Here is a 22,254-nt window from a genome sequence, read left to right on the forward strand (position 1 = left end):
TACACTCTCATGGGTTCGAATCAACTCAAACCCTCCAGGTAAAATAAAATCCTGCATTGGGAATGTATTAAAAACTGCCCCGAGTGGGAGTACTCACATGGTGCTTTGCAAGTTCAACCTCGATGACTTTTGGATCTCCATTGATCGGTTTTTGCGCATCTAGCAACTCCTCGGTGTGGGTCAGCCAGGCCATCAGCTCTGCTAGCGCGTGTTGGAACTGGCCAAGTGCTAGAAGAGCGGCTTCTAGCTTATGCTGTTCAATGATAGGGAAAGAAAAGCAAAGTTAAGTCAGGAAGGAAGGGGAGCATCCAAGTGAATTTCAACTTTGCATTTCCAAGGGTCCACATCTTCTCTCTACCTGTCTGTGAGCAATTTTCTCGCCTAAATTCTCCCAGAGATGTTTCAGCTCTGTCAGTGGCTCTTTTATGATGTCTCTGTCTGTCTCATCTGTAGCTTTTTTTAGCATCAGTTCACCTTGATGATTAAGCTTTTCCATCTCGATCTGCTGCTGGTAAACCTCCATTTTAAACTCCTGCCAAAACAAGCATGACAAAAAGCAGAATAAAATGAATCATTTGAGTGTGAGCTCTGCAACGCAATGTAAGCATCAGAGAATGAGTCTCATTCCACTCACATACCTTCATCTCGTTCATTTGCTCCTTAACCGTGTTGAGGTCAGTGCCGACAGGGGACATGTTGCAGAGTTTAATCACAGCATTGTCCAGCCAGTCAAACATTGCCTGAAATTAAGGCACACAGTTAACAGGAGTAAATGCGAACAGCTGGTCGGGGAAACAGGGCAGGTACATCTGTCACCCTGCAACCACACAACTGCTTTCGGACAGGGATATCTGCTTGCAGCACACACTTTGCAAGCTCTTTTGCTTCCTTTCGCCCACTTCCAATATAAGAAGCTGACTACAGTCAGGATCATCTTGCCATTCTGTGCGGAAACGAACATGGATTTAGGAGGACAAATGGAGTAAATTATCTGCTCTATTCCGTGGTTGTAGAGCTCAGGCTCTAACAGGGGCTAGAAGCACTCGCACAGGAGACATTCTCCTGCTCCGCATTTGTGCGGTGCCTGGTACAATTGGCGGCAGAGGCTCACAGTGATGCTCCTAAGTTCACCCACCCCACAAACAGCCTAGCGCTGGCTCTTACTTGAAGTGTGTCCTGGTATTGCACAGCTGACTGCATGGCTTCCTCGAGCTTTTCAAGTCGCTCCTTCCAAGTTTTGTTTAGATTTTCCCATGCGTTGTTCATCTGCAGAACACAAAATTGACCACAAAATTTGTTAGACTCTTCCACTTGAGCTTCCACTAGCACTTACTTGATTTTATCTGAATGAAGCTGTTGTTTCTCCTACCTCATCAATGCTCTTTTTCACTTCTGGTTTCTCAGTTTCACCACAGGCAAAAATTAAATCAGTTCCAAGGAGTCGAATGAACTCCAGCTCTTCATGCAAGCCATCCGTTTCCTCTTTAATAGTCTGCAGATAACACAGTGACAAAACAAAAATGTTTATTACTAAATGCTCTTCAAAAAAGTCCCGTAGTACATGAGTATGGGAGGACTGAAGTATGGTTAGTCCTTCCTGCTCTGTGCTGTCCTGCCTTCTGGCTGAAGAAACTCTCACAACCTCCAGCCCAAAGCCAGACCACCACCACTATGCTACAAAGCATGTAGATGGCTTTCCTGCTCACCAGCATTGCCATGGCCAGTCTGTTCTGCCTCTTCTTTTGGTCATAGTGGCAATGCTGCTTGCTATTTGCAGGGTTTGGGGGAACTAAAATAAAAAAAAAATCTGTATTTAACTTGACATGTGCCTGAACCGGCCTCACTGCAGATTATGCTGTTTTCAGGAGTATTTTGTCAATGCAGCAATCACTTTTCAAGACTTGATGGTTGTAAATTGAAGTCAGAATGGTTACAAAATGAAAATAAAAATGGCAAGGGCAAACTTAGCAGAGAGCAATGCATAAAGTAACAGCCCTGCTCCCCAAGGCCCAAGTCAAGTCGATACTCAAACACTCAAAGTGGATGTCACCACAAGATCTGAAACAACCAAACAACAACACAGATATTTAAGTCTGTCCAGCTTTAGTTATCTCCAGTCTAACCAAAACCTAAATATATACTTCCCACACTATACAGCACTCAAATGCCTTCTACATAGACTGGGAACAGAACTATGCAAACTTCTACATCACTCAAAACAAGTGAGCACGCAACTCTGACCACATGCTTTGACAACCATTTTCCAAAACAGTAGCAGATAAAGTGATTTAAGTATCATTTCCTCGTCTGGCTTAGGAGCAGCTGGAGGCTGAGGGGGGATACGTAAAATACACTGTTTTTTCCCTGCAGTTCCAAATTACAATGTAAATAATGTTTCATAATCAGACTAACTGCCTACAAAACTGTTTTGAAGTCACATTTGGCCATGCCCATATTTCAGATCTATCTCAATCTGGCTTACAAGCTGGGTGGAGACAGGCTCTAGATTGAGACAGCCTCATGGTCCTCACCTCTGCCGCTTCCACCTGCTGCTTGATGATGGATGGATCAATGCCTGGGCTCTCCAGGTCGTGCACAATGTCTTGCGTGTCTTTGATGGTAGTCAGGAGGGCTGCCATGTCGTACCAGAACTTCTCTGCAAGCTCCAGGACATCGAGGAATTTCATTTCACGTTCCTCAGCCCGAGCTTTGATGTCTTCCCAGAAGAAGACCATTTGATCTAATTTATCCTGGATTACTGAGAAAGGGAATGAAAATAATCAGTGATGAAGGAGTCTGCCCTATTTCGCCTCTAGGAAACCATTTTACAACTCAAAGCATTTTGCAAACGCTTTCCAATTAGAAATAGCCAGTAGAATACTCTAATAAAAATTAATGATGACCAGGACTGTCAGAGCATTAATTGGGAGAGATACTGAGGGACAGAAGGAATTATAACTTGCAGAAGTAAAGCTATTATTTATGTGCAGGCAAGTTCAGGACAAATTTGCTCACACAGCCTCCTCCAATGAACCTCTGTTCTGGCTACCTCTAGCGTGTAGTCTATGCTCGCTCAGTTCACGGGCTGCCTGTAGAGCTGCCAATGAAGGTGCCAATTAGCAGCACTCGTGTTGACAGGTCTTTTTGTGCTGGGGATGTCCCTCCCCTCCATTAGGGGTTGAATTGATACCAACAAACCCTTTCACAGTGGCCACCAGCAGCTGCCACCAGAGAACAGCTCATGGCTGAACCAGGCTGGGTTTAAACCTTGGCCTGAGCAGTCACAAATGCTTCCTGCTCCTCTGGTTGACACCCTCTGGCCTGCTCCAGACGGAAGCAAATGCCAGGCACCTGCGCACAAAGACCCCAATGTCTTTAGGGCCTGGAAACCTTGAAATATATCCTTGGGACATCCCCATGGGGCTGGAGCCACAATTTGGAGAAACTGAGGCAATGCCAGCAGCGAATGTCTCCCACTGAATCCACCGAGATACCTTTTGCTGCCAGGTCCTTGTCTGCTCCCTGCGATCTCCCGATCAGCTCTTCTCCGCGACGTTTCAGAGCCTCAAAGGAGGGCTGCAGTTTCTCCAGCTCCATGGTGGCATTTTTGTTCTCACTGATGCACTCTCGGATCTTATCGACCTCCGCAGGGATGAGGGGCGGCATGTGCAGCCGGGAGGAAAGAGTCTCCAGCGTCTCCAGCATCGGCTCGATCTTATCGTGGAACTGGAGAGGAGCAAGTTCATTAGGGAGGGCGAGACGAGATTAAACAGCGCTGCATCGCTCCCGGCGCGTGCAACAGCCCCTCCGTGCTGCCCCCAGTGGCCTCTTTAGAGAGGACAAGCGTTGCCTGCAAGAGCAGTTGCACCTGCAGCCTCCCGGTCATGCCTGCCTCTGCTTTCATCCGCTCCTCACGCCCCACGCTGTGCCGCCGCGCCAGCTCCGAGGAGTCAACCCGTACATCAGGCAGATGTGCTCGCAGAGCCAGCCGGGCAACCGCGAACCAAACACGGCAGCGATTTATCATGATATTCAACCCTAAAAATCCATATTTTGACTGCTGTCCCGCTTCCTGCAAAAGGGCGGCATGACAGCAGAACCGAATCCTATGGGGGTTTTTTGGTTTTGTTTCGCTTTGTTTCTTTCAGCATCCATGCAAAGATGCCGCCGGGAAAGCGCCCGTGTTTGGTGTCGAAGGAAGTCTCCGCTCAGCGCGGTGCCAGCGAGGGAACCGCCGCGACGCAGGAACTGCGGGACGGCAGGAGGCTGCAGGCGCGTAGAGTGAGCTGAGACTTCGGCCAAAGCAGAATCAGAAAGCCAGGAGTGATAAAGGAAGGGGGTCTGGCAGGTGCGGGTTCTTTCATTTATTTTTTTTAAGTCAACTTTGGCCTTCAAGATCTGAGATCATCTCTGCTGCCGAGGACGAGGGCAGCGCCCTACCGCAGCTGCAGCCCGCGTGCTCCTGGGACACCAGCGTCTCCTTTCCCCGCATCCCACACTGCCAGCAGAGCTGAAACAGGCTCAAAGTTGATCACGACACGCTGGCTTCACCCACAAGCAGGAGCAAACCGGCACGTTTGGCGAGAGCAGAAAGCTCTGTGCATCAGTGTAAACCCGCTTAACAGCCAACCCTCGGCTCTGCGCTACGCGCTCGCGGTGGAAGCCAGCCGCAGCTCAAACCCCGCACGGCAACGCGACACGAGCCAGCTCGGAGCTGCCGTTTCGGGGCCTCGGAGCTGATGCTTTAAGCCCACTCCACTGAGCTGTGCACGGACCAGAAATCAAAATCTGGGTAGAGAACAGACTTGTTTCGGCCAAGGAGAGGGTGTAAATGAACGTCGGTGGTGGCGCGGCTTACCTCCGTGATCTGCAACGGTGGGGCGCAGCCAACACGACAATGAAATGGGACCACGTGGGGAGGACGGGAACGGGCAGCGACACACAGAGGTAACACATCCCACAGTGTGGGTGAGAGATGAGACGGGAGGGGCGGCGGGGGGGAGAAACTCGGAGTTAATACAAGTGCAAACCCAGAGAAGTGACTAAACAATACAGGAATTAAAAAAAAAATAAAAACAACAAAAAACAAAAAACAACAAAACCCAGACGTGACAAAAACCAACTGTTCTACGGTAACACTGGGTGAACGAAACATCGCTACAAATTCCACATCCTGAGCGCGTGTGACAAACTCTTTACTCCCTTTCTAAACTTTAAGACCCACGATCTCTACCCGTCTTTTCGTATCTCTCCTCTTGCAATCCCGGATTTTGCAGGTGTCCTCAAGAGACGCCCAGGCCCTGGAGACGACGATTAACTCTCCTGTGCAAACGACCCTGCGGTTCACTGCCTGTCCAGCAGTGCTTTGCTTATCAGAAATAAAACTTATCTCTCCAGGCTCTTCAAAGAGGCTTTCGGGGACCTTCTAGACTTGGGTGGATGCCAAAACAGCCCCTTCGACTGAGAGTAATAAGTTTTTACAACCTCAGTAACGATGCTATTTACTGTGTCAAGATGCAAAGTGCTTCTCCCCTCCTGCTGCAGCCGGCGCTGAGCGGCGGGGAGCTCTGCCCTGCAGTCAGCTGACAGCTACCCGAAAGGTGCCTGACCGCATCGGGCCTTCAAACGGCTTTTAAAATTGTAAGCCCCGGCATCAAGCAGCGCTCGAAAGCACGTGGCCTTCGCCGGCGCGCCGCGGTAAGCGCCCAGAGCGACGGGGCCGCTTCGCCCCCGCGACGCGTACCTGAGCGGACTGCGAGACGGCCTCGTCGAGGGCGAGCGCCCGCCGGCACACCTCCTCTTTGATTTTGGCATACGTGGCCTCCGCCGTCGCGTACTTTCTCTGCACCATCTCCCCTTCCTCGGGGTTGAGGTCCCTGAGCTGCGGTCCGATTTTCAGCAGCTTGTCAATATGAGGCTTGTGCTCAGCGATAGACTCTCTCAGTTGCTAGGGAATGGGGTGGTGGGGAGGAAAAGACAGTTGTTTAGAAACCTATTGGAGGCTGCTGCCTATTTATTTCACGCTCAAAGAGCAACTGTTTTATCCGACGGTGAAAACCCACACCGTGGATTTCTTGACGCAGCAAGCGCACGGTACTCAGTGCTCCGTAACGCGGCCGCTGCTGCGTGTCCCCGTCACTCGGCCCTGCGCGGGGGCCTTCCCCGGGCAGCGCTACCCCCGACCTTCCCCACCACCCGGGGAGCATCGCCCTCAGAAAAACCTCCTTGGCATCTCCTCTCTACCCTAAAGGCCCAATGCAGTTTTCCCTGCCACAATCAGGCAAAAGATCCAAAGACAGTCAGGCTCCCTTGGGTTTATGCTGTATTTTGCTAAGAAGAATTCCAACTCTTATGGTGATTTTAATGTGACATGTTCAAGATACCATTGTATTATGCAAGAGACTGGGGAAAAAAATCAGAAAAAATCATCAGTAAGAAGACCCAGGCACAAGGCACACTTGACCTTGCAAGTGCTGCGCCTCTGTTTAAGACAGAAGAGCTGATTCCCTGATAGCTGGCGTAGGAGCTGCAAACTCAGCTATCTCCTTACCCTCATGTCCTCCTGCTGCTGCTTGAGCTGCTCAGGATCGATCGCCGGAGGGGGCAACTGCGAAATAAGGGCTTGTGTCTCTTCAATCCAAGGATTCAGCTCTTCGTAAGTCTCCCAGAACTGGTTCACCAAGACCTGGGCACGCTCCAAGCGAGCGTAGCGCTCTGAGTTGAGCTGGCTAACGGCTTCGTACTGCTGTACAAGGGACTCCGTTTTCTCCTAAAAGGAATGGGAGAAGAGTTAGCAACAGATGCAAAAGGGCACGGTAAAAGTGCCAGCTACCTGCTGTGAGCTGGAAAAGCAGAAGATGCAGTTGGTGGTGCTCCATGCGCATAAGCTGTAATTCCAATTAAAGCAGCCTAAGAAATCACTGCTGTTCCCCCCTCCTCCGTAAACACTGCAATAAAAATGCTGCAATAAAAAAGAGTAATAAATGTAAAGAGATTTCTGCTAAGTGTCACTGGTGGGAATTACTAAAGATGGAGTAATTTTAAACTACTTGAGACAGAACCAGAGCTGAGCACTCATCCCTCTGCTTTCTGCCCTGCTTCCCCTGAATACTGGAGCACAACTCACCTGGAGAACAGCTTTCTGCTCTTCCCCACACGTCCCAAAGATCTCATTGCGCTGGCTAAACAGTTCATCCATAGAGTCTTTGTGCCGAATAATATCGATGGAAAAAGCCTGGAGGAAGGAAATTTCCAAAGAAAGGCAAGAAATCAGAACAAATGCCAAGCTTTCCCCGGCCCTTCGAACGCACCCTCCCACCTTCCCCCCATCGCAATGGGGAGCAGGCCTCAAGGATCCTGCCAAAACTCAGCACAACAGAGATCATGCACAACCCAGCTCAAGCGTCCCCTGGCACACCAAAAATCTGGCTGCCACAGCAGATTATTGAATTTTTGTCCTCATTACTCATCTATTTTAACCTCTCTCTTTCAAAAGCCCAAAAAAGGCACTTGAAATTGGAGATGGAGTCAGGCTCAGAACAACTTCTGTACCCAGGTTGCTCCTCCTGCCTACCCGAAATCTGGAGTATCTTGCATGCGGCTTCTTCCACAGAAACACCAAGGAGCAGTAAGTCTAACAAGAAATACACTGTTGTGCCTCACTGTACAATAGAAAGCCCAGATTTGCTGCACAAGTCCCTTCCTCATGTCTCCCTGCCTCAGCTTCCTCACCTGTAATGGAAGACCGCTCTTTGCAGGAGATCAGTTTAGTGAATGGTTTAAACCCCCGAGACCACACTCTCCAGAGCCACATCTACCAATAACTCTGCTGTCCCCAAGGTCCCCACGATTAACAATATTCACAAGCACTGGGAACTCGAGCTGAGCTCAATTTAACTTAATGCTTGATGGTTCCATTATAACAGTGATTTTTTTTTTAATGCACAAAATCCAATAAGTACGTATGTTGCTCTGATTGCCGAGCCTGGTGAAGGAAGAAAGGAGCTGTTTATTTAAAGGGCACGTTCTTTCAGGCATGATCTCATCTCAGAGACAGAAAAACCCAGCTCCTCTTTGTTCCGAGTCTGGCTGCCATGACGGAAACAAGAGTCCCCCACTGGAGGGAACAATGAGCAAAAAAGCAAATGTAAAACGTACCCTCATTAATCAATACATTCGTTTTGCATAACTGTTCCTGCTGCCTGCTCCAACAAGATGCAGGTAGAGCTGCTAAAATGGCCACCCCTTAAAAAAGGAGCATAACTCTCAAGAGGAGTCCAGGCAAGAGCAATGATCTGGCCCTGAACGACTTTGTGCTAGGGACAGCTTGGAGGGGCGCAGGACCCAACCGCCACGGGCAGGGGCTTCTGACAGCAGCGTGGGGCGACCCACAGCGTGGCCAGCTGCAGTCACAGCGGCAGACATCATCCAAAGTCTGTGCACATCCGGCTCGGTCAGTGTTTTTAACTCATGTGCACAGTTCATCCGGCACCCTGAAAAGCCCAATGCTTCATTTGTCTAAATCCTCCTTCTCCCCTCGTTTTGCCTTTTCCGCGCACCAAGGACACGCGTCGCACCTCTCGCAGTACTCTGGGCTCTGCCACACCGACCTGCCAAGCTCTCTGCAATAACGCCACGCCGAGCTGCGCTCGCCAGGCCCCACGCTTTCCTCGGGCACCTCGCCCGTCTCTCTCTTGTCCTTGTCCATGAGCTGCCTTGAACACACACATCTAAACTTGTTCAGCTCTTCCTTCCAGGTTAATTAAAGCACTGAGCTATCTCCAGCGTTTCCTCCCTTGCACAGTCACGCGTTGCCCAGCTCCCGCTGGTGAATCGCCATCTCCCTCTGCTGTTGCACACAAATTAGCTGTTTCACTTCGTTTGCCCCCGGCCCAGAGCAGCAACGCTGCCGCCGCTCCCCGGAGCTCGCGGGCCAGCGTGCAGCCGCGGCGGGCGCTGCGCACACACTGCACGTACCTTCTGCACCTGCAACTGAGCTGTCGTTTGGTCTTGCTCCAGACGAATCGGGCCTAGAGCCATCAACTTCCGTTTGGTCTCAGCAACCCAGGCTAGCTCTGCATCGGCAGCCTGCTCGTACTGGCGGACAGGGAGAGGAGATGGAGCGCAACAGGTTAGCGAGAGGCAGCACGGACGTGGCGGGCACGCGCACGGCAAGCGGGGCACGGGGGCCCGCGTGCCCGCGGGGACGGCGGCCAGGTCCTGCTGCAGGAGGAGCGCCAGGCTGCGTGGCAACGGGCAAAAGTGGCAACGAGACTCAGCAATGGCCTGGCCTGGCCCTCAGCAAGGACACGAGAGCGGGGGGACTCGGTGGGACGCCGGGGCAAACGCTGTGCCTGGGCACGCAGGAGGAGGCAGGAGGACGGGACAGCAGGCTGGTGCTGTTGCCTGCCACTGCGACCCTCTCCCTGCACTGCAGCCGAGGACCAACCATCCAGATTTTTCTTTCATTCAACCTGGAGGTTTCTTGGTTTATCCTTTTGCCCCAGCTGGGAACAACTGCTCGTTTTGTTTAACGTGGACAGTTAACGGTGCCCCCGGCACAGTGACGGCCACGCGGCCAGTAAGCTGCTCTGCTCCGTCTCTGTGCAGAATAAGGCAGAGACCTTGCTCTCTCTGACATGGGAACAAATGACAAATTACATTTATGTTCTTGTCACAAACACTTAAAGCAACAGGACTTTTCTGCAAGACAAATGGAAGCCCCATATACCCTGGCCTTGCACTCGAAAGGCCAGCAGCGGAGCCGTTCGCTATCTGAAAACACAGAGGCAGCCCCAGCCTTAGAGGAATTTGCCAGTGCAGGCCACCGATGCTCGACGCAAAGCCCCCGTACGTCGGGAAGAGCCAGGCAGCCGGCCACCCCGCAGGGCACCGACTGCTGCTGTAGCTGGCTGCAAAGCGCAGAGCATCGCTGCAACACGGGCATTCAGCACAGCGGGGCACAGTGAAGCAACAGCCTTTCTCTATGCCCTCCTCGTCCGTAGGGGAAGGGATTCCTCTATTTTACATGCTAATTTTGCTTGCAGGCTCAGCTTTTTGAGTTGGCGTTCAAAGCTAACAAGGGCAGTTATTCATGGCAACCTACAAACTCCAATCCATAAAGAATAAGTCTTTTTGAAAAGACTCTTACCCTGGAACAAATCCCCATGCTATCAGAACAGAGGATTACGTTTCCAGGCCTGAAAGTCACCTGTCAGTGGTTTTACACAAGCTACATTACTAATGCAAGCACAGCCAGCAGAAGGGGAAAATACAGCACTGCCCAAGAGACTCTGAATTATATTTTCCAAACCGCATGCAATTGGACTGTTCAGAAACTAGCTCAGCGCGCTCAGCAGTACTATCACGCACTAATCGTGGGCCCATCCGTCTCCGGGTGCCAGGGATGAGCTCTGGCCTCCCCATCAGGCACCGCTCGTCATTCCTCCTGCTACAGTCACACTGCTCAGACCGAGGCCGCGGTGAGTCACTCGCTGTGTCTCTTCCGAGAAACCCCTTCTGGAGGCTGCTGCAAACAGAGGCAGCTGAGGTTATTAAATTACCTGTTGAGACCTCTGAATAGCAGCATCTATTTCTTCCACTCTCTGCTTGATGGTGTCGCTGACCAGCTTGTAGCGCTCGTTGGTGTCCGACACGAGCTTGTCCAGTCCTTCGCGGGCTCGCCAAGGAACCAGTTCCAGGAGCGCTCGGCTCACCTCGTTCACGGTGTCCAGGACAAGCCTGTGCTCCATGACCTCCTTCTTCAGCTCCTGCAGGACAAACACACACATCCCCCCATCGCTCGCAGCACTGTGCAGCTGACACCTAGCTACTGGGAGACCCGCAGGCGGCTTCCTGCCCGTTTCACGTCCTTGCTCTTCTCATGCTCTGTATTGGCACGAGATCTCCAACAGTTGTGCACCAGCACCCCGAGCCAGTATCCGCACAGCCGTGACGGCTAGGCCGTTTGCTAGGAGATGCGTAAGGAGTCAAGGGCAGCTTCACAAAGCATGCAGCAGCCAGCCGCTCGGCTTCCAAATTCCCAGTCCCCTCGTTGCACACTCCAAGACTACGTATCTCACGCTCCCTCTCCTCCCCTCTGCATTCCTTCCCGTCCTCTCAGTGCAAACCATCGTGGCGGCTCTCTTCCCACACAGCTTTGACATCCAGGCGTTGCTTTTCAACAGGTCTCACCTTTTGCCTCTGCTGAAATTGGGGTATCTGCTCGCCAGCAGGTGACTGTCCCCCGCTGGACGTGAGCTCTTCTTCCACTTTGCTCATCCAGCTGTTCAGCTCCTCATGCGTCGACTGAAACTTGGTGGCCAGCTGCCGAGCCTGCTCTAGAGTCCGGAGCGCCTTGGAGCTGGTGGCCGTGATGTCTGAATAGCGGGTCTTAATCCCATCCAGCTTCTCCTGGATGAGCAATACTTCTTCCCCTGCAAGATAAAGACACGAGGTAAATGACGCCCATCTAAAGGGTTTGCAGGGGGGCTTAGCAGCCAGTTGCCCTGTGCTCCCATTTTAAACAGCTACTTTCAGTCTCACTTTTCTTCTGCTCAGTGCAACCAACAAGCCTATTTTTACAGCCACGAAGCTACTCTTAGAACTGACATTTTCCTACCAGCTAGTGTAATTTCCACCTCCTTCCTATAATAGAAAGGAAGCAAGCTGTGAAACCTTGCTTTGCAATAAACCCTAAAGCCACCAGAACTCAGTTCTTAACTAATATGTCACAGCTCCAAGAAAAGGTCCAATTCATTCTCTCCTCCTAATTCTGAAAGGACAAGAAATCCTAAGCCAATTTTTTTGCAATTACTCTTCCTGCTATATGGCTCCCACAAGGACAGAGGTCTGTACATCTGCTCAGAGCAGACCACATCTGAAGGGAACACATTGCCCTGACCTTCCTTCCCACTCATAAACATAAACTCACACCCACGTGGCAACAGCGACAACTGCTTAGCATGGGAAAGCGATATTAGGAAAGGGCTTGGTGTATTTTTAACTTCTTTCCATGTGATTTAGCAGCTGGATGCAAAGAGAAGATCCTACATCACATTACAGGGCTGCTCAGTGCTGAATGCCACCAAGCGCCTCACGTAGATGGGGGGATCCCACTCGGAAAGCTGGGGGCTGAGAGTTAGGGTTTACCAAGCAGAAGGAGTGCACACGGCTCAGCAACCAGATCTGGATGCGGAGCAGCTACTTTGAGAAGATTCAGAAGGAAATCAGATCGGAGGGAGAACGGTCTCCTCCGAACAGTTCCTCATTGCAGACCATGGACTTCCTGACTAATAAAAAGCACCGCACAAAGACCAGTGCCTTTGCCAGAGCATGGGAGAGCCTGGACATCTGCCAGGATGTGTTTGGCTCTTCTCGTTACCTGTGGTTTGCTTTAGAAGAGCTTGCCCATTTCTAATGGCTTGGTCCACGTTCTTCTTTCTGTTCACAATTTCCTCATTCAGAGCCTGGACAGAAAGAACAAACTGTAGTGATCCTTCTGCAGCCAGGTCCCCAAGTCCTGCAGGCTGCTCAGCACAGGACAGAGGTTGATGTTAAAGAGAGTATTAATTACTCTCCTTGTCCAATGTAGGAAGGTGGACAGCTGATCAGATACGAGTCCATCCAACCTTCTCTTGCTATAGAACATATCAAGACTTACTGGACCCAAAGGCGCAAATCTTACGGCAAAACCATCCCAAACCTTCATATAACACTGAATAATTCAGACTTTTATTATACATAACCGTGCTCTTAACACGGTTTACATGGCTCTAACAGAGTGGAAACAGACTGCTTCTTTGGTGGCCAGCCTAGCTCAGCAAACCCCATCGGGCTCTACAAATTCACGTTCTCGGAAACGACATCCAGCCTTCTAAAGGCAAACAGTGGCCAAGTGAACTCAGACACTGCTCACAGAGTACATGAATCATTTGAACCTTCTGCCCCCTCCAAGAAACCCATTCTGGGGCTGCAATTACTGTTTTTAACACATGAAATCTCTTTACATGTCCCCAAGCCTCAGAAAGGCAAAGCGTGTTCCGCTGCTGGTTAAAATTAAAGTCAGACCAGAAACATAAAACAAATAAATGCAACAAAAAAAAATAAATAACATAAATATGGAAGAAAATGGAAAATACCAGCTGGTCGGCATGCTGCTTCTGCAGGACGTCCCGTTTGTAATCCTTTACGGATACCGAGCCGAGCTTGTCCTCGACCTCAGCCAGCCAGTTGAGCACTTCCACCTCCTCCTCCCCAAAGAGCCTAGCGTTAGACAGCGCTTGCTCGAGCAGCGCTGCCTTGCGGCAGCACCGGTCGCGGATCTCGCCGTACCGGCCCTGCAGAGAGTCTAGCTGCTCTGCCAGCAGGCTCTGCTCCGCAGCGCAGCTCAGGGAGGAGAGGCACTGCCCGACACTGACCGCCTGATTCACCTCAGCCGCGTGGCTCTCTATCTCTTCCTCTAGAGCCTGAAAGCCAGGAGGACAAAATGGACAACAGAAACAAAAATGAGTGGGAAAAAAAAAAAGGGTGGATAAAAATAAGGAGAAAACAGAAACAATGAATGCAACTAAACTGGACAAAGACACAAAACCCACAGGTGAACGGGCAAAGTGTAACAACAAAAAAAAAAGTTTAAAAGAAACAAAAACAGGAATGGCTTTTCTATCCAGAACCAGATATGTTTGTTATGAGATACAAAGACATCAGGTAAATATTTCACATCAGGGCTATGAGCAAAGAGAAGGTTAGGTGTTTGCAGCCTTCTCCTGGTTTAACGCAGCCTGGAAAACTTCTCTCATCACCACAAGCCAGAAAAATTTGCTCATGCCAGAACCACCTCACCACAGCAGAAACATCCATCCAGGAGAGCCCTGACACCGACCACCTCCACCAGCAGCCCTCGGCTGACGCGTGGGGCCCTACCTTATGGCGGCTGATCTGCTGCTGGATTTTGGCGGTCTGGGTGCCAATGGGCTCGGAGTTGGCCAGCTTCTTCTCTGTCACTGACAGCCAGTCTGAAATAGGCTCCGTGGTTTCGTGGAATTGCTTAGCCAGAACCAAGATGTCTTCCAGCTGTTTCTGCCTAAATTGGGAGCGTAAGAAAACAGCTAAGGAACAGATCCCCGTTTGGAGACTGGAACGGGAAGCAACGTAGAGCTGAAGCATCGCCCGATTGCCAGTACAGCTTGGCACAAGGAAGTGGCTCACGGGCTTCCACAGAACCAGAAGCCAGAGTGGAAATACCGCAGAAACCAAAGCAAGAGAGAGAGTGAACAGAAGCGCCTCTGTTGAGCGCAAGGTGAGACACCTTGTCAGGCAAGCTGTGGATCCAAACACAAAAAGCAGCATGGAGAAACTGCAGCATAAGCTTTTTGCTGCAGCTGTTCCCTTAGGGTTCAGTTCAGCTCTCAGCGAAGGCAGCAGAAAAGCTCCCTTTATGCTACTTTTCTTTCACTAACATCATTCTCTCTCATCCTCCAACATGGTCAGCTGGTAGCGAGACTCTTGGTGTTTCCGAGCTTCTGTTCAAAGACACCTGGGCCCTAGTGCACGTGCTAGATGGACAGACCATCTCATCTACAACCATTTAAAGCACCAGGAGGTCAAATCTGGCCCTCACAAGCAACTCCTAGCCCAACATTTTAGCGTATGTAGCAACAAGCGACTTGTAAATGAGATTCAGGCAGCAGAAAGGTGTCAACAGGATGTTCCCACTAAAGCTAAATGTTAAAAAGCTTAAAGGAATAAAAATAACATCCATCCTCTGATGGGAATTTGTTTAATCTGAGCTCTTCCCTAACACTGTAAACTGCTGCTATCTGCTTCACCTCCCGAAGTAGGCTTTGATTTCTCATGTTTTCCAGCTGTTGTTTCCAGGATGTATCTGCACAGAAATCTCTGCATGCTTTCCACGTGTTGTTATCGCACAATCGCAGACTGACTAGTGAGTTAACACCTGCAGCAAACTGAACAGCTGATGTTGGCAGGAACTATTTAAACAAACTGTTGTTTAGCTGACCAGTGCATGCAAGCAATGAAGCTGCAGCGAGCCAGGCTCCAGCCTAGCCAGCATGCAAAAAAAAAACAAACACCGGAACAAGAACAGTAACATTTTTGTCACAAATTAGCTTTCCTCTAAGAGACACAAATAATCAAGCTCTGTAAAACTTTGGGCGCCATGGATTACGGGACAAATTGTCCCTGCATTTGGTTTTGTCCACTAAGGCAGTGAAGCAAACCCTCCGAGGACAGTGCAGCTCGTGGTTGCTCATTTGGGCCATCCAACCTGTCTGCAAGGGATCCCGCCAGGAACGCGGTAGAGCCGCGGCAGAGCCGGGCACGTCTCAGTGACAGCAGCGTGCATCTGCGCTCCGACCTCAAACACACAGCCCAGCTTTCAGGAAAAAGCAGTGCAGTTTGCAGAAGATGAGCCAGGATTCAAACAGTGCAAGCGCTTAACACTGGTGCCAGCATCAACTGGACACAGTGAAACCTCTGCCCCATTAAAGCTGAGGGGCAACGAGGTCTCTTCGCCCAGCTCTTACCTGCCGGCTGCTCTGCTGAGCAGTCCTGCCCATCTATTTTCAAGGCTCTCCAGCTGGCAGACGATCTTCTCCCTGTCTGCCGGCTCGGCTGACTGCGCTATCCTCCCACCCTCGGCTTGAATCATCTCCACCGTGGCTTTGCGATCATCCAGAAGTCGCTGGAGCAGCTTTAATAGCAGTAGGAGAACAAAGGAGGATATAAGTTATCAAATTGAGTCAGCAGAACTATTTCCTCCCCTAAGGATACCAAATTTCTGTATGCATCTGAAAAGCATCAATAAGCACCGAGACCAGAGCCAGACGAGTGGGATACCCACACTCTCTTCCTCCTCCTCCATCAAAACCAGCTCAAAGGAGATTCAAAGCACTTCTGGTTCCAGAGAAGTTTTAAGAGGCTTCCCCATCCTCAAACTTTATCAGGATCTTTTTTTTTCCCTTTCACTTTAAATTTCTTCTTCACAGTCTCAGTATGTCAGACCAAGTCTCTTTACAGATTCATTTTTAAAATGTTTTACCACTTTCATCTGCATGTTCATAAAAGCAGACTCTGACCCACGTTTGTTATCTTCATAAACACGAGTGTGTGTTGGGTCAATTCTTACAGTTTGTATACTCATTTTGTCTAAACAGCCAAACTGGTAACTATAACACCAGCTTGCTCCTGACATAACAGAATTATCAGCACAAACAAAACCAAGTCTAGGGCTGGAAAAACATGGGCAATCAGCAGAACCAGCAGCAAACTTCAAGAAGTAGTATGACAATAACGCTGGTGATTTCAACCACAGAAATGGCCAGTTTGGGCAAAGAAGCTAGCTGTTTGTAATGCTAGGATGTGGGGACAGCCGCTCTGGAAGAAGCAGGCTTGTGGACATCCCAGCTGCACCTCATCTGTTACCGCTGGACCAAATTACTGCTTGGCCATCCAGAGCTCCTGCTCCAAGGCAGCCAACCAGTTATCCCATGCTTGCTTACCTTCTGCTCCTGGATCTGGGCTTTCACCACCTTGTACTCAGCGGAGGGAGGTTTCTGGTTGGAGATGAGCTCCTCGGTGTCTGCCAGCCAGCTCAGCAAGGGCTCCAAGGCATCCTGAAACTTCCCGCAGTGCAACAGGGCCTCTTGAAGCTGGGCAATCCTCTGGGCCACCTACACAGCAGAGTACCGCCAGGGCGGTGATGTGGCACAGCGATGTGGCATCTCCCTCGCAGTCGGGGAGAGGCTCAGCAGCTCCTCTCGGCTCAATTCCCCAGTGATACCCTGTCTCCTATAGGACCCCAGTGAGCCTCTGTGGGCTCCAGTGGGACCAGTTGCATCCCCTTCCCCACAGCACTCACCTTTTTGTTGAGGGTGTTCCAGCGCGTGTTGATTTCCTCCACGTCATGTTCCAGCCCTTGGACATCACAGTTTTTGCCAGCACTTTGGATGAGCCCTTGACCAACTCCATTCACTTGCTGCAGTTTCAGCTGGAGAGGATCCACTTGCTCCTTCTGGAACATCTGGGCAAGCGAAGGGTGTGAGAGAAAAGGTATTTATATTTTGTGGGCTGCTCTTCAATCCCCTGATTCCACCACGCAACGGATATGTTAGGTTTTCTTCTCAAGAGAAGATGCAGTATCTTCTGCAAGATTGCTTGCACCACTTTTATTGAACCAAGTTGTGTAAGTTTGTTTAAGCACCTGCCTTGCCCCGACCCAGCCACGTGTACGGTGCAGCATTTTCTGGTGCAGAGCACTGCTAGGCATCTCCATGCAGCCACCTCTGCTTTCAAAGGAAAAAAATCCCTTTTTTTCAAAGCACTACTTCCAGGAACGAGGTGGAGAGAGCGAAGTGGTGCAGAGCAGAGCGCTGGCTGTGGTCAGCCACAGGCTTTGGAAACAACGCTGCCAGGGAAAAACCCAAGCGATTCTCACAGCGATGCTGCTGAGACGCGAGACCTTACTCCCATGAAAGTTGTGTTAACCGCTGCAATTACACACGCTGGGAACCGAGCTGCGTTTCGAAAGACAAAGGCAATAGGCAACTAATGTAAGAGTCATTTATTGTGCCACATTTTTGGCACTATCCTGCCTGGGAATCTGGTGGGGAAAAGCTTTTAAAAACAAAAAGATTGGGCAGAGAAGGAGGAGGAGAGCAAGTGAAGCTCACCACTGTAAAGACAGAGCAGGGAAAATCCCGTTTCCACGAAGGAGAGGAGTGCTCTTTATCAAAGCCTCACATCTGCTGCAATTACCTGCCGAGGCGGCCGACCTCGGCAGCCGGTGCCCATCTCCAGCCCGCCCCGACGGGGCTGCTCGGCCCGGCCACGCCGCGGAGGCGGCTTTCGACGCAGCCCGAGCGAGCAACGCCATCCCCAAAAAAGGGAGCGGATTCGCTCGTTGTTTATTCTGGGACCTTGGACTACAAGCTAATACAGAGCACAGGTCAGCCCGTAACGAACGCTGGAAAGGATTCCAGCCCTCGTCCCCGTTGCAACATCTTCTCTGTTGGAAAGCAGGGGGGACTGAAATCGGGCGGCCGCCCGCGCTCTTTCTCAAGCATGCCTCCCCCTGCCGCGTCCAAAACTATAAGGACATGGGCAACATCTAAAACACCCATCTCAAATACAGAACACACAATGCAAACTCTCTCCTAGCAAAGCAGCGGATGACGGGCTGCACAGACCTCTGCACCACGTAATTGCTTTTATCTCTAAGGGAATACAAAGCAAGCAAAAAAAAAAAAAAAAAAAAAAAAAAAAAAAAAAAACTGAACATACACCCGGCCTCCGCCTCTGCCTGAGAAAGAGCGACTGCCTTGATTTTCTTTGCCCTGTTTCAAAGAAAAATCTATTTCTCCCTGCTGGATTTTAGCAGCTTGAGAGCAGCAAGGTATCGTTCCAAGGTATTAACCAAAGAGCGCGTTGGAAGACACTGTCCAGAGCTGTTTGCTCAGGGAGAATTATGCTACGATCCTAAAAAGTAAATGGTGACATGAAATCACCAATTCCCCAGACACTTCTCCTGTTACTGTTTATACACGGAGCTGGCTGCTTACGGCAGCCAACCCCACAAAAGGCCCAGGCCGATAAGTCTGGCACGCAAACGTCTGGCCGCAGCCTAGCGCTAGCTTCTACCATGCATGGTCCTCGTCCTCGGTGCGAGCCTTGACTTCGCAAAAACAACCTGCAGGGCTTCAAAAGAGCCGGGCGGGGAGGGAGGTCGAGCAGAACGCTGCGATGTCGGATGACAAGTACCTGCAATACGTGAATAAGTCCAACCCAAGAGCCAACCGTCGCGCAAGGATCATTAAGACGACAACCACGCGGGCTAACGGCCTGAAGAGCGGCTCTGTTTAACCCCCTTGTTTTCCTTTGCTCGTAAAAGGTTCCGACGGTTTCGTTCGTTAACCTCGCTGTGACTCAGCCGCGAAGCAAGTCTTAACGCGCATCCGCCGCCGCCGCGCGTTAAGGAACGCGTGCGGAGCGAGGCGCCTGCGAGGCCCGAAGCGGCTGGACAGACATCTTGAGGAGCAGGAGCGCATCTGCCGCGCGGCGGCACCTCCTCCTCCTCCTCCTCCTCCTCCTCCTCGCTTTGGAGAGCGCCCGCCCGCTCCTGCTCCGGCTCCCGCTTCCCTCATCTCCCAGGCGACTGCATCCCGTGATCCCGGCGGGCGCTTAACCCCGCCGCTGCCGCCGCCGGGCACGGTACGGGCACGGTACGGACACGGTACGGGCACGGTACGGACACGGCGGCACTCAAGCAACGGGGCGGGATCGGGCGCGTGGTGGCCGTGGGGGGATCTCGGGGGTCAGTGGCGACGGGGGCACGCCTGCAGCTTAACGGGGCCGCCCGGCGTCCCGCGCAGGAGGGTGCCGGCGAAGGGCCGCGAAGCGAATCCCGAAGCCGCGGGGGCGACGGGAGCCCCTTGCCCGGGCGGGTTCGGAGCGGCGTCGCCTCTCCGCGCACGGCGTCTCCGTTACGGGGATTCGGCCCCCGAATAACTCCCCTTCCCGAAACGCGGCGACCGGCCGCCCAGCGAGACTCCGGCAGCAAAGTCTTTCCGCGGGATCCCGTCGCTTTTCGCCGGCGCGAGCACCACGCGCTGCAACGAGCCCCCAAAAACGTCAGGACGACGGTCGAGGTAACCGAGCAGCGACGATAATCTCCCGCCTCGCCCGCTCGCGGAAACGCGCCGCTCCCGCCAGCGCGTCTCCTTCCCGTGGGTTTAAGCCGCGGCCGGGAGGGAGACGGGGGACGCGCGGGCGGTGCCGAGGGCGCACCGCACCGGCACCCGCTGCCGCCCCCCGAGCGCAAAACGAAGCGATTTTGCGCCTGCGACGCGGTCCGTGCGGGACCGAATAACAAATACCTCGTTATCCGGAACGGATCCATCTGCCGGAGCGGGAGGCCCCTTTGTGCCGGCCGCCGCCGCGGTCGCCTCGCCAGGTCCCTCCGCGGCGGCGGGAGCCTCCGTGCCGGGAGCCTCCGGCGGAGCCGGCGTTTCCCCCGGGAGCTCAGCCACGCTCTCTGACGCCGTTCTTGGCTTCCCTGCGGCCGGCGGCGCGGGGCCGGCGAGGGCATCCTCCAGCGCCGGCACCTCGACATCCGGCAAGTTGGCAGGCGGCGGCGGCACAGCGGCCACGGGCTCATCGGCAAACGGTGCCGGGGCTTCCAGAGGCTCTTCCATCACCATGGCGGCCACACCAGCATCCAGTGGCGAGCACCAAGCGCACAGCTCTTCGGCAAACGTGGCGGCATCTCCGGTGGCTAGTTGTATCTCCAAAGCGTTGGGCTCCAGGACAGCCAGACCCTCCCCAAAAACCAGGAGGCCAGCAGCCGGCGGTGCCCCAGGGAGCCCTTCCCAGGCGTCCGGGATGGCCGAGGCCACGCTGGGCAGCGGGCTGCCTGCTCCCGGCTCCTCCTCGACGAAGGCCCGCACCGAGCCGGGCACCCCGCGCACGTGCTCTGCAGGCGTCGGGGAGGGGGTCTGCCCGCGCACGGGTGGCCCGTCCGCCGGTCTGTCCTCCCAGGCACAGGCAAACAGCAAGTCCAAGTCTCCCGGTTGCAAGACGCCCGCCTCCGGCACGGGGGTGGCCGGCAGGAAGGCGGCTAGTGTTGCCTCCAGAGCGACGGCCACGCTCAGTGGGGACCCCCCCGCATGGGTGGCCAACGCCAGGGCCTGACCCAGGGGAAGGGTCTCCAGCGCGAGGCCCTCAGCGGACCCCGCGCGCTTTAGCTGCGCCTCGGAGCCCTGCTCCGACGCAGGACCGGCACAGAAAGGCGTCAGGGAACCGCAGCGACCGTCCACGCTTTCTGCGGGACGACTCTGGCCCTCAGCTCCATCACTCTCTTTTTCCAAATCCATCACTTCATCCTCAGAGACCAACTCTGAGATGTCCCAGTTCGTGAGCTCAGTCCTTTCAGACAGTGGCTGGTCGATCTGCTCGGGGCTATCGGATACCTCCGTCCCCTCAACATCTTTCAGCAAAGAGTAGTCCTGGGGCGAGCCGAGCTCCTCGGCCCTCGGGGCTGGCGCTGGGGGCCAGCAAGGCAGCAACCGCACTGGAGACACACCTCCTGGGCACGTCTCCTCAGGGAGCTGTGCTATTGCACTGCCGGTGACCAGCAAGTCTTGGCCATCATCATTCCCTAGTGCAGAAACATCAGAGTGAGAAATTGCACCCTCAAGGCCAGAAACCCAGCTCGTGTCCGCCTCGGGAGGTGTCGTCACTCCACAAGGCACCAGTCCCACCATGGCACAGGTGTCCCATGGGTCTTGGTCCACCAGCGGGCCACAGGCGTCCTCCTCCACTGAACTTGATGCATATCGGACTGACGCCATCTCCACTGCAACAACAGGGCTGGGAGAGACAGCTCCATCCGAATCCATTGGGGTGATGGCCAAGGTCTCCCTTTCCGAGTATGGCTCTGTAGCGGGCTCTACTGTACTCACCACTTGCGAGCTATATGTGCCATCAAAGTCTTCCAGGTCAGACACGACAGCAGAGTCAGAAGCACTGGCTTCAAAAGGAGCCGGATACTCGCACGCTTCAATCGTTGCTTCAGCAAGTTTTTCTGAGTCTGTCTGTAGGTCCGGTTCTTCCAAGTCTACCGCAGAGACCTGAACCTCCAAATCAAGGAAGACGGCTCCATCTCCCTCCTCTTCATTGAGGCACTGCTTCTCCAGCTCCAGGAACATCTGCACCGAGTCTGTGTCAGAGAACTGCTCGGGGACAACGGGACTGACGGAGCACTCCGAATTTGGAGCAAAGTCCTCGGCTCCGCACTGCACTGCTACGTCTTCAGTACTGCGCGCGCCCGCAGCGAGGGGGCGATGGGCACCCCTCGGGGCTCCGGGCACCAGGAGCTCATGGGGGAGCGGTGGCCCAAGCGCCCCACCACCGTGGGCCGTCCCCGGGACGGAGGCAGGAGGGTCTGTTGCGGTTGTTAATTGTTCCCTTTCTTCTGAAATATCTGCCAAGCAACAGTTCTTTTTCTCATCTGTCAACAGAACAGTCTTTCCTCCCTCTGACAGTGTCGCCTCCTCCCACTCCTCCATCATTACCCATCTCTCATCCTCCTCAAATCTCAGCTCTGACTCTGTTTTTTCTCTGAGATTGGAGGTGATGAGAATATTCAGTCCCGAATCCAGCAGCTCCTCGCTTAGGCAAGGAGAGAGATTCACATTTTCCACGGTACAGTCCACTTCCGAGGCCTCCAGGGTCTCTTGG

The 22,254-nt window shown here is 52.8% G+C and overlaps 1 protein-coding gene across 21 annotated transcripts in view; it reads right to left on the reverse strand.

The window, feature by feature from the left end:
- Positions 1 to 22,254, reverse strand: part of MACF1 (microtubule actin crosslinking factor 1) — a 145,647-nt gene that overhangs the window by 22,077 nt on the left and 101,316 nt on the right. For 15 of the 21 annotated variants that reach the window (XM_062593776.1, XM_062593789.1, XM_062593788.1 and 12 more), the window contains 20 exons: positions 16,880 to 17,041; positions 16,521 to 16,691; positions 15,546 to 15,712; positions 13,924 to 14,083; positions 13,140 to 13,466; positions 12,383 to 12,467; positions 11,194 to 11,435; positions 10,563 to 10,769; positions 8,977 to 9,096; positions 7,127 to 7,234; positions 6,551 to 6,769; positions 5,744 to 5,947; positions 4,859 to 4,867; positions 3,495 to 3,726; positions 2,532 to 2,758; positions 1,370 to 1,492; positions 1,165 to 1,266; positions 639 to 740; positions 359 to 532; positions 98 to 253 (listed from right to left, as the gene is read on the reverse strand). In XM_062593776.1, coding sequence (XP_062449760.1) covers positions 98 to 253; positions 359 to 532; positions 639 to 740; positions 1,165 to 1,266; positions 1,370 to 1,492; positions 2,532 to 2,758; positions 3,495 to 3,726; positions 4,859 to 4,867; positions 5,744 to 5,947; positions 6,551 to 6,769; positions 7,127 to 7,234; positions 8,977 to 9,096; positions 10,563 to 10,769; positions 11,194 to 11,435; positions 12,383 to 12,467; positions 13,140 to 13,466; positions 13,924 to 14,083; positions 15,546 to 15,712; positions 16,521 to 16,691; positions 16,880 to 17,041 — 3,297 coding nt within the window. The remainder of the gene's footprint in view (positions 1 to 97; positions 254 to 358; positions 533 to 638; positions 741 to 1,164; positions 1,267 to 1,369; positions 1,493 to 2,531; positions 2,759 to 3,494; positions 3,727 to 4,858; positions 4,868 to 5,743; positions 5,948 to 6,550; positions 6,770 to 7,126; positions 7,235 to 8,976; positions 9,097 to 10,562; positions 10,770 to 11,193; positions 11,436 to 12,382; positions 12,468 to 13,139; positions 13,467 to 13,923; positions 14,084 to 15,545; positions 15,713 to 16,520; positions 16,692 to 16,879; positions 17,042 to 22,254) is intronic. The other 6 variants (XM_062593793.1, XM_062593795.1, XM_062593791.1 and 3 more) reach the window with 1 other exon arrangement.

Source organism: Rhea pennata, chromosome 23, assembly GCF_028389875.1.
Source record: "Rhea pennata isolate bPtePen1 chromosome 23, bPtePen1.pri, whole genome shotgun sequence".
NCBI classification, from domain to species: Eukaryota; Metazoa; Chordata; class Aves; order Rheiformes; family Rheidae; genus Rhea; species Rhea pennata.